Source organism: Gobio gobio, assembly GCF_949357685.1.
Source record: "Gobio gobio genome assembly, chromosome: 16".
Classification (NCBI taxonomy): domain Eukaryota; kingdom Metazoa; phylum Chordata; class Actinopteri; order Cypriniformes; family Gobionidae; genus Gobio; species Gobio gobio.
In genome coordinates, this window is record NC_137109.1 from 12,614,268 (window position 1) to 12,625,208 (window position 10,941).

At 38.5% G+C, this 10,941-nt stretch overlaps 1 protein-coding gene across 1 annotated transcript; it reads left to right on the forward strand.

Annotated features, from left to right (window-relative positions):
• The first annotated feature begins 1,088 nt into the window (after positions 1-1,088).
• On the forward strand, positions 1,089-6,354 carry hopx (HOP homeobox). The gene is made up of 2 exons (XM_079838673.1): positions 1,089-1,394; positions 6,136-6,354. The coding sequence occupies exons 1-2, from the start codon at positions 1,233-1,235 to the stop codon at positions 6,211-6,213; spliced, it is 240 nt and encodes a 79-aa protein (XP_079694799.1). The 5' UTR covers positions 1,089-1,232; the 3' UTR covers positions 6,214-6,354.
• The last annotated feature ends 4,587 nt before the right edge of the window (positions 6,355-10,941 follow it).

The window sequence follows — 10,941 nt, forward strand, 5'->3', positions numbered from 1 at the left end:
ATCCCTCTCCCGAAACTATGCTCCCTCCAGCCATGATCGTCTGCCCAATCAAAATTTAACTATATATATATATATATATATATATATATATATATATATATATATATATATATAGGCTATATATATATATATATATATATATATATATATATATATATATATATATATATATATATATATATGAATATTAATATATAATATATAAATTGTAATTTAATAATAAACCTAATTCATCATAATATTAGTAGTATTATAGTAAAAAATGTTTTTACAGATTTTTTATATTAATCCAGTGTGAATTAAATTTAAAGGGAGTACAGCAAATACTAACAAGATGCATAAATAAGTAAATGAATGAATGAAAAAAAAATATTATAATTAATGTGTAAAAAATTATATAAAGAAATTTAAAATAATATAAAGAAATAAATAATAACTATTATAGTTATTATAAATTACTTTAAAAAAGAATATATTAAGTGCATTGTATATAATAAATATTAAGCAATTTAATAATAAACATATTTCATCATAATATTATTAGTATTACAGTAAAAAAAATGTACATATATGTTTTATATTAATCCAGTGTGAATTAAACTTAAAGGGAGTACAGCAAATACTAACATGATGCATGAATAAGTAAATAAATAAATATTATAATTAATATGTATTATTAATAAACATCACAATTCATCATAATATTATTAAGTTATTAATAATAAAAAACATTATGGTAATATTATAACATTTATATATTTTTGGCATTTAATGATATTTATATATTTTTTAAATGCTTATAGGGGGAAATGTGCTTAATTGTCATAAAATAATGTATTAATGGTCTGAAAAGTAGTTTTCATGGGTATTTTCATAAAACATGAAAAGCATGTTTTATATGTAAACACTGCATGATCTCACACTTCAGATCAGATGTGACGTCACCCGGGGGGCATTACATAATGCTGTGACCGGTCCGAGGCTGAGCAGCGCAGATGGAGTTTGGACACCGCCAGCACATGACACACGCTCGCGGCTGTCACTGAAAAGAGGCGTTACGCGCGCGTCAGCGGACTGGAGTTTGTGGATCTCATACTGACTTTGTGTTTTCCCTTTTCCACTGCATTTGCTCCTGGAGCCTGGCGTTTCTTTCCAAGACTTTGGACTTTATTTGTATCAGTCGAGCTTTGTGATTTGTGTTTCCAGTCCATTCGTCCGTTTGGAGCTGAAACATGAGCGCGAGTGGAAACGCGATGGCGATGTTCGGGATGCGTTTAGCGGACGATCAGATTAAAGTTCTGGAGGAGAATTTCACGAAGGTCAGCAAACATCCCGACGAAACCACGTTGATGCTGATCGCGGCGGAGTGCGGGCTGAGCGAGGAGGAGACAGCGGTGAGTTTATCAGCAGATCCCCGTCTACAATCGACCGACGCGACAAACGAGAACTATTGAAAGCCGCGTGACGCGTCACGTTGATTGGTCGATTGGCCGCGTTGCAGGTTTTGCCGCGTCTTTCTGATTGGTCGAATTGGAGCGTTCGCGTTTTGTTGTGTCGCTTGTAATGCAGAAAATCGCTAGTCTGGAAATAAATGATAACTATTATAATGATTAATTCATATGTGAATAATAATAATATATTATATATACATATAATAATAAATATATACATATCAATATAGTAATAAACATAATTATTAATCATAATATTATTAAAATGATTTTTATTGATAATAACAACCATTATTATTATTATATGTATATATTTTTGGGATAATAAGAATTAGACTTTTGCATCATAGGGAAAATGTGTTTAATTGTCATGAAAATGTATCTATCTATCTATCTATCTATCTATCTATCTATCTATCTATCTATCTATCTATCTATCTATCTATCTATCTATCTATCTATCTATCTATCTATCTATCTATCTATCTATCTATCTATAGAATTAGTATTTTGATAATAAGCACATGCCTCTAGTTTTAATAATGTTTAAAATATTAGAGATGTCTTTAATATTATAGATATTTCTTCTGTAGTCATAATTATCTTAATAAAAGCAAACTTAATAATAATTACCTACCTTTGGCAATATGATATTCCATTGTACTGTTAATTTAAATCTCAATGAAATTACACGTTTAAAATAAAACTTGGTGCATGTCCAAAAATACAGTAATACCATTGTACATTTTTGCTCAGTTTAGTTCAAACAACATATGGTTTGACATATGGCTTATGAGCCTTTATTGCATACCAGTCTGCCGGACTTTATTTGATCATGGAAAGTTTATGATAACAATAAATGTTAAAGTAAATAATAATCGAATGCTGCCTCCGGACAGTGTTCTTCATTTTGCGACTCAATTTTGACAGGTCAAGTCCCTCTGGAGGTTAAAACTCTTAATTGCTCATGAATCAACCCTTCTGAGGTGTGAGCGTACTAGTTTTCAGTTAACACACAAGATATTTCACCACTAAGCCACATTACCATGATGCAAGCTTCTTTTGTGCATTCTCTTCATTCCTGTTTTGCTGTCAGCAGCTCAAAATAACACACTGACAGCATTAAAAGTTGAAGGGGTTGTGCTCGTGTGAATGGAGCGCCGCTGACACTGACCATAAACAAAGTGTTGGAGCACAATAGGCGACCCGGAGCGCCTCCGGACGCGCCTTCCCTCTTACGGACAGGGTCGACATGTTCAAACACATTGTGTCTGGTTTCTAAATGCACTCATTCAAATGACAAACCCACACAGGAGTCGTGATGTAATGCAGTTAGTAGTGCTGTAATGTGTCTACTTATCTAATAGATATTTCAGACCCTGTGAGCAACACATCCTGAGCTGACAGCATGAAGTTTGGCAGAATTTTACTGGAAACACATTCCATCATGAGGCTGGTCTGTTTCTGTCACTATGATTGTGAAAAACCGTGTGCATTTAGACAAAATGTGAAAACGCCTTTGTGATATATCATCACACACAATAGAACAGGCTTGGTGAACCAGGGGTGTGTGAATGTATACAGTCACTTAAATACTTAAATGTTCTCTCGCTAAAACTTGTCCACTACCATTCAGAAGTTTGTTTGTTTTAAAGAAATTAGTACTTTTATTCGTTAGGGAAGCATCAAATTGATCAAAAGTGACAGTAAAGACATTTATAATGTTACAAAAGGTTCTATTTAAACCAAAAAGAAAGATATGACTGTTTTCAACATTGATAATCATGAATGTTTCAGAATGATTTCTGAAGGATCATGTGACACTGAAGACTCGAGAAATGATGCTGAAAATTCAGCTTTTATCACAGGAATATATGACACTTTACTAATTCACATAGAAAACTGTTTTTTAAATTGTAATAGAATGTGTGTAATGTGCAAAATTGTAACAATACTGTGCATGAAATATTTTAATCTCATCCATGTAGTTTAGCGCAGTGCCTCCTCTATGGCTTTATTTCTTAGGCAAATATGACCCGGGGAAAACTGGTTTGAATAACAAACTCTGTCCTGGCTCGGGGCAAAATGATATCACCTCTTTGCATTAGAAGCTTAACTTAAACGCAAAAGGTGCGGTATGAGGAACAGGTATACACCTATCTTTCTCTTTCTACTATAAACCGGTCATGCCTGCTCGCCATGTTGGGTATTAACACAGGCCCTGTGTGTACGTATGAATGTGAGTGTTTGCTTGTGATGGGTGCGGGTGGATACTGCGAGCTAAAGTGTTTGGCTCCAAGTCAAACGCTGCACATGCTACCCCGAAACCCACAGTGCTGTGAGGTGGAGATGAGCTGCACTGCTTTATTTATGCTGAAATGCAGTTCTCACTGTGTTTAAATACCCTGTTTTCTTTTCTTCTGCTGAAATATATTACAGAAGAGGGGGATTTTATACAGTGCTTTTTATACCCGGTCGTGGTTTATTGTGTAAAGCACTGACAGTTTTGCAAGTGTGTTGTAATGCTAGTGTTAAAGATCACTGTACCTCAGTCAGAGCTATTGTGCAACTGTCCCTTTCTATGAAAATCAGCTAATTTGGGATACTCTTACGTGTGTGTGTTTGTACATCCTACGTGGAAAGTTATTCATTTTCACAAATCACATGTGTGGTATATGTCATGGAGTCCTAAAACATTAAAGCACACAAGACTGGAGTAGCGAAATTCATCCATCTTGTTTACTCTTTTACTTCTCTACAATTCTTCTCATGAACACAACAACATGTTTGAGAACTTCTGTTGAAACAGATATCAATGAAAACAAAGCAAAACCACTCAAATTTTGTTCAGAAAACATAAAAACTCTGTAAAAAAAATAACTACAATTAATATAATAATGGAAGCTTGTTTCCACCATGGAATAAAAAAGGTCATTGCAACTTTTTCACAATTCTGACTTTTTTCTCATAATTCTAAGTTTATCTCTCAATCTTGAAAAAAAAAAAAAAAAATTGCATTTTAAAAAATGTAATTAAGGATCGTGAGATATAAACTCGGAATTGCAAGAAATAAATTCAGAATTGCGAGATATAAAGTCAGAATTGCGAGAAATAAATTCAGAATTGCGAGATATAAAGTCAGAATTGCGAGAAAAAAGTCAGAATTGCGAGAAATTAAGTCAAATTGCAAGATATAAAGTCAGAATTGTAAGAAATAAAGTCAATTGTGAGATATAAAGTCAGAATTGCGAGATATAAAGTCAGAATTGTCAGAAATAAAGTCAATTGTGAGATATAAAGTCAGAATTGCGAGATATACAGTCAGAATTGTCAGAAATAAAGTCAGAATCGCGTGATATAAACTCGGAATTGCGAGAAATACGTCAGAATCGCGAGATATAAACTCGGAATTGAGAGAAATAAAGTCAGACTCACGAGAAATAAAGTCAGAATCGCAAGATATAAACTCGGAATTGCGAGAAATAAAGTCAGAATCGCAAGATATAAAGTCAGAATTGTGAGAAATAAAGTCAGAATTGCGGGAAATGAAGTCAAAATCATGAGATATAAACTCGGAATTGTGAGAAATAAAGTCAGAATTGCGAGATATAAACTCGGAATTGCAAGAAATAAAGTCAGAATCGCGAGATATAAACTCGGAATTGCGAGAAATAAAGTCAGACTCACGAGAAATAAAGTAAGAATCGCAAGATATAAACTCGGAATTGCGAGAAATAAAGTCAGAATCGCGAGATATAAACTTGGAACTGTGAGAAATAAAGACAGAATCATGAGATATAAACTTGAAATTGCGAGAAAAAGTCAGAATCACGAGAAATAAAGTCAGAATTGTGAGAAATAAAGTCAGAATTGCGGGAAATGAAGTCAAAATCATGAGATATAAACTCGGAATTGTGAGAAATAAAGTCAGAATTGCGAGATATAAACTCGGAATTGCAAGAAATAAAGTCAGAATCGCGAGATATAAACTCGGAATTGTGAGAAATTAAGTAAAAATCGTGAGATATTAACTCGTAATTGTGAGAAATAAAGTCAGAATTGTAAGAAATAAAGTCAGAATCGCGTGATATAAACTCGGAATTGCGAGAAATAAAGTCAGAATTGCGGGAAATTAAGTCAAAATCGTGAGATATAAACTCGGAATTGTGAGAAATAAAGTCAGAATTGCGAGATATAAACTCGGAATTGCGAGAAATAAAGTCAGAATTGCGAGATATAAACTCGGAATTGTGAGAAATAAAGTCAGAATTGCGAGATATAAACTCAGAATTGCGAGAAATAAAGTCAGAATCGCGAGATATAAACTTGGAATTGCGAGGAAAAAGTCAGAATTGTGAGATATAAAGTCAGAATCACGAGATACAAAGTCAGAATTGTGAGAAATAAAGTCAGAATTGCGGGAAATTAAGTCAAAATCGTGAGATATAAACTCGGAATTTTGAGAAATAAAGTCAAAATCGTGAGATATAAACTCGGAATTGTGAGAAATAAAGTCAGAATTGCAAGATATAAACTCGGAATTGCGCGAAAAGAAATTGTAATATAAAAGTCACAATTACCTTTTTTAAAAATGTATTACGTGAAGGAAACAAGCTTCCATAGATAATTCTGTACTCTGTAAGAAAATGTTTTAGATGATCTAATGTCTCTCTCTTTCCTGTAGAAATGGTTCAGGATGCGAAACGCTCAGTGGAGGAAAGCAGAAGGCCTTCCTGCTGAACTGGGATCAGTGAAGGACTGAGGAAAGATCTGCTTTTTTCTTCGTTTTCTTGCTCTTTTTCTATTTTTACTCCAGACCTGAAGTTGTATTTTTTTTTTTTTTTTTTTTTTAATCTAAGTTGTAATCTTTTGCTCAAAGCATAGTGTATGTATGCCATGTATTTTTATTGCCTTAATAACTATCAAATGTACGTAAATAAACTAATGTAAGAATCTGTATATAAAGAATTACATCTGTATTTTCAGGGTTTTATTTTATGTTGAATGATTATTGTAGAGCTTGTTTGCTTTTTCATTAGGAGGATCATGGAGCAGAGAAACATAGAAAGTGACACTTTATCTTTATATTTATCTATAAACATAAAAAATAACAAACAAGATCTCTGTAATATCTCAATTGTTTGTCCTAAAATGAGATTAAATGGAGAGCAAATGAGCATGTCTTCTGCTTCTCAGATTTTTCTTCTGCAAACACAGACCATAGTAATCTCACATTTGTCTCCACTAGAGGTCCAGAAGAAATCTCAATATCTCAGATTCTGCTCAGATAGTAAATATCAAAGTCTGCAATCAAAAGTCAAAGATGTCAGTATGAACGAAAAAAAAATCACATCAACTTAATATTATTCTTTCTGTATGACAATTGCTTTTTTATGTGTTACTTCAAGAAGAATCATGTCAGCTGACACCATGAGAAGTTTCATGATCTAATAAAGAGCAACATCTGAGCATACAGTTTCTCTTTTAGTCAGTACACTACGAGTTACGTCAGTTGCTGACAAAATGTGAGTTTTGCTTAGAAGCCAATCACCTTCAAGATCTACAAAACGAGCCAATGGCATGAGAATGCCATGGGTCTGCGGAATTTGCATAGCGCAACTCCGCCCCACCTTGTGGGTATAAAAGGAGCTGCGCGGCAATCTCTCATTATGTTTCTGCTTCGGAGCCGAGTGTTCACTTGCCTTCCTAAGCCTTTTCTACTCTTCAAGACGAGCATCTCTCCAGAGTGTCGGTGTTACGGTGCGTTCCAGCGAGTTCCGCATTCCTGTCTGATCTGTGCAGTGATCCAGCACAGCGTGTGTGTTCTCCCTGGGCGCTTCGACATTTTCTGCAGAGTATAAACTCCTCTCTAAAAGAGCTACACTTGGCACGTCTTTTTCAAGATGTCTCGCCTGTGTTTTTCTGGGTGCGGTCGGCTGGTTAGTCCGTCTGACGGGCATGATCGTGTGAACATGACCATCGCAATGTTGCGATCGAGACTCCATGATCTCCGTCTAGGAGGGAGAGTCCCCTCTACCACACCTCAATCTATCTCCTCCACCAGAGGGGATACTTTGGCTGGTGGTCAGGGTGACCTGAGGGTCACGGTGTGGGCCAACCCGACAAACATTCCTCGGGCCACACCCCCCTCTAGCACATTGCAACCCGTGGTGTTGCCGGATGAGGTTGCTGGTGTTTCCCATCCTGGGCCCAGCGTCTCATTCGGAGTGCTGGCAGATGACACCATGTCGATCGCCGCATCACAAGGTGGGCTGGATTCTTCCCGGAAGTGCATGAGGAGGTGTCAAAATCGTGGAAGTCTCCATTGACTTTTCACGATCGCTCGGCAGCCTCTTCCGCCTTCACTGCTATCGATGGCGCCGCGGTGAAAGGGTACACTGGGGTTCCCCCTATTGAACGTTCTGTAGCGATGCAACTGTGTCAGCAGAGCGCTTCGACATGGCGTGGTGACCCAAAGCACCCGTCCAAGGCCTGTAGGTTTAGGTCTACTTTGGTGGCGAACACCTACAGAGCTGCGGGCCAGGCCGTACCTCAGGCAAAGGTGCTCAGAAGCATGCATGAGGGCAATGACCCTGCTCTCATGCATGAGTTGCGTGCGGTGACCGACCAACGAAGGTTACCGCATGCTCTCTTGGTCATGTGATGTCCAGCAGCCCCAGTAAGTATTCAGTCCATTTTATCACGAAATTCAAACGATAAATGCCGTTTTGACGTTCTTTAATGTGGCATGACTGATCACTGTATAGGCGCGTCATTACAAGCGGCCAAGCGAAGCGCGCGTGAACGCGATCATCTGTAAACGTGATCGATCATCTCTTCCTAAAGAATAAACATGAAATAACATCTGAAGGTATGTTGAGGATACATTATAACTTACCGTCACGTGTCATATGTGGTGTAATCGCTCAATCAGTGTTTCAATGGCGGAAAGACCTCAATAAAACTGCTTATAAACAATGTCACGTATTTTGTAAAACTGCTGTACCAAACCCGTACCAAACCCCTACCGAACCACGACTTCAAAACCGAGGTATGTACCGAACCGTCAGTTTTGTATACCGTTACACCCCTGACGGCGACAGTAGCGTACATCAACTGACAAGGTGGTCTACGCTCCCGCCGGATGTCGCAGCTCGCCCACCATCTCCTCCTATGGAGTCAGAAGCATCTGAGGTCGCTTCATGCTGTTCACATCCCGGGAGACCTGAATCGTGCAGCTGACGAGCTCTCACAGTTTCAGCAACTTCCGGGGGAATGGAGACTCCATCCCCAGTCGGTTCAGCTGTTTTGGGAACAGTTCGCGACGCACAAGTAGATCTATTTGCCTCCCACGACTCTTCCCATTGTGGCTGGTTTTACTCCCTGACCGAGGGGAACCTCGGCACGGATGCACTAGCGCACAACTGGCCACAGGGCCTACGCAATGCCTTCTCGTACAGGTCCTGTGCAAGATCAGGGAGGACAAGGAGCAGGTACTTTTGGTCACCCCATATTGGACCTGGTTCTCTGAACTCATACTCCTTGCGACAGCCCCTCCCTGGTCAATCCCTCTGAGGAAGGACCTCCTTTCTCAGAGATGGGGCACACTTTGGTACCCACGTCCCGATCTATGGAACCTACTTGTGTGGGCCCTGGACAGGATGTGGCAGGTTTGAGTACCCTACCACCACAGGTGGTGGCTACCATCACTTCCGCTAGGGCCTTGTCCAAGAGACAGGCCTATGCATTGAAATAGAACATCTTTGTCACCTGGTGCTCTTCTCGCTGAGAAGACCCCAGGAAATGCCAATCAGGTCGGTGCTCTCCTTCCTCCAAGAAGGGTTGTCTCCCTCCACCCTTAAGGTTTACAAGGCCCCAATATCTGCACACCACGACCTGGTGGACTCAAAAACGGTAGGATAGCACGACCTGGTCAGCAGGTTCCTTAGAGGAGCGAGGAGGATAAATCCGTCTCGCCCTCTACAGATGCCCTCCAGGGACCTCGCAGTGGTCTTATCCGCCCTGCAGAGAGCTCCCTTTGAGCCCTTGCAGTCCATCGAGTTGAAGTTCCTTTCTATGAAAGTGGCGCTTTTGGTTGCCCTGGCTTTCATCAAGAGGGTAGGGGACCTGCAGGCATTTTCGGTTGACGAAGCATGCCTGGAATTGGGGCCGACTAACTCTCACGTGATCCTGAGACCCTGGCCTGGATACATGCCCATGACCACTCCTTTCAGAGATCAGGTGGTGAACCTGCAAGTGCTGCTCCTGGAGGAGGCAGACCCAGCCTTGGCACTGCTCTGTCCAGTACGCGCCCTTTGCATTTACGTAGACAGGACGCAGTGTTTCAGGACCTCAGACCAGCTCTTTGTCTGTTACGGAGGGCAGCAGAAAGGGAAGGCTCTCTCCAAGCAGAGGTTGTCTTACTGGATAGTGGACGCCATTGTCCTGGCATATCAGGTTCAGGGCCTGCCATGCCCCCTAGGGGTAAAGGCACACTCCACTAGGAGTGACTTTATATCTAGCGATTCTGACTTTATATCTCGCAATTCTGACTTTATATCACACAATTCTGACTTTATATCTCGCAATTCTGACTTTATATCACACAATTCTGAGTTTATATCACACAATTCTGACTTTATATCTCTCAATTCTGACTTTATATCTCGCAATTCTGACTTTATATCTCGCAATTCTGACTTTATATCACACAATTCTGACTTTATATCTCTCAATTCTGACTTTATATCTCGCAATTCTGACTTTATATCTCGCGATTCTGACTTTATATCTTGCGATTCTGACTTTATATCTCGCAATTCTGACTTTATATCTCGCAATTCTGACTTTACATCACACAATTCTGACTTTATATCTCGCAATTCTGACTTTATATCTCGCAATTCTGACTTTACATCACACAATTCTGACTTTATATCTCGCAATTCTGACTTTATATCTCGCAATTCTGACTTTACATCACACAATTCTGACTTTATATCTCGCAATTCTGACTTTACATCACACAATTCTGACTTTATATCTCGCAATTCTGACTTTATATCTCGCATTTCTGACTTTATATCTTGCAATTCTGACTTTACATCACACAATTCTGACTTTATATCTCGCAATTCTGACTTTATATCTCGCATTTCTGACTTTATATCTTGCAATTCTGACTTTACATCATACAATTCTGACTTTATATCTCACAATTCTGACTTTATATCTCGCAATTCTGACTTTTTATATCTCACAATTCGGACTTTATATCTCGCAATTCTGACTTTATATCACACAATTCTGACTTTATATCTCGCGATTCTGACTTTATATCACACAATTCTGACTTTATATCTCGCAATTCTGACTTTATATCTCGCAATTCTGACTTTATATCACACAATTCTGACTTTATATCTCGCAATTCTGACTTTATATCACACAATTCTTACTTTATATCTCGCAATTCTGACTTTATATCACA

Coding starts and splice junctions, on each gene's coding strand:
- hopx (XM_079838673.1), top strand. CDS start 1,233: ATGAGCGCGAGTGGAAACGCGATGGCGATGTTCGGGATGCGTTTAGCG. Junction 1,395..6,135: donor TGAGCGAGGAGGAGACAGCG/GTGAGTTTATCA, acceptor TCTTTCCTGTAG/AAATGGTTCAGGATGCGAAA.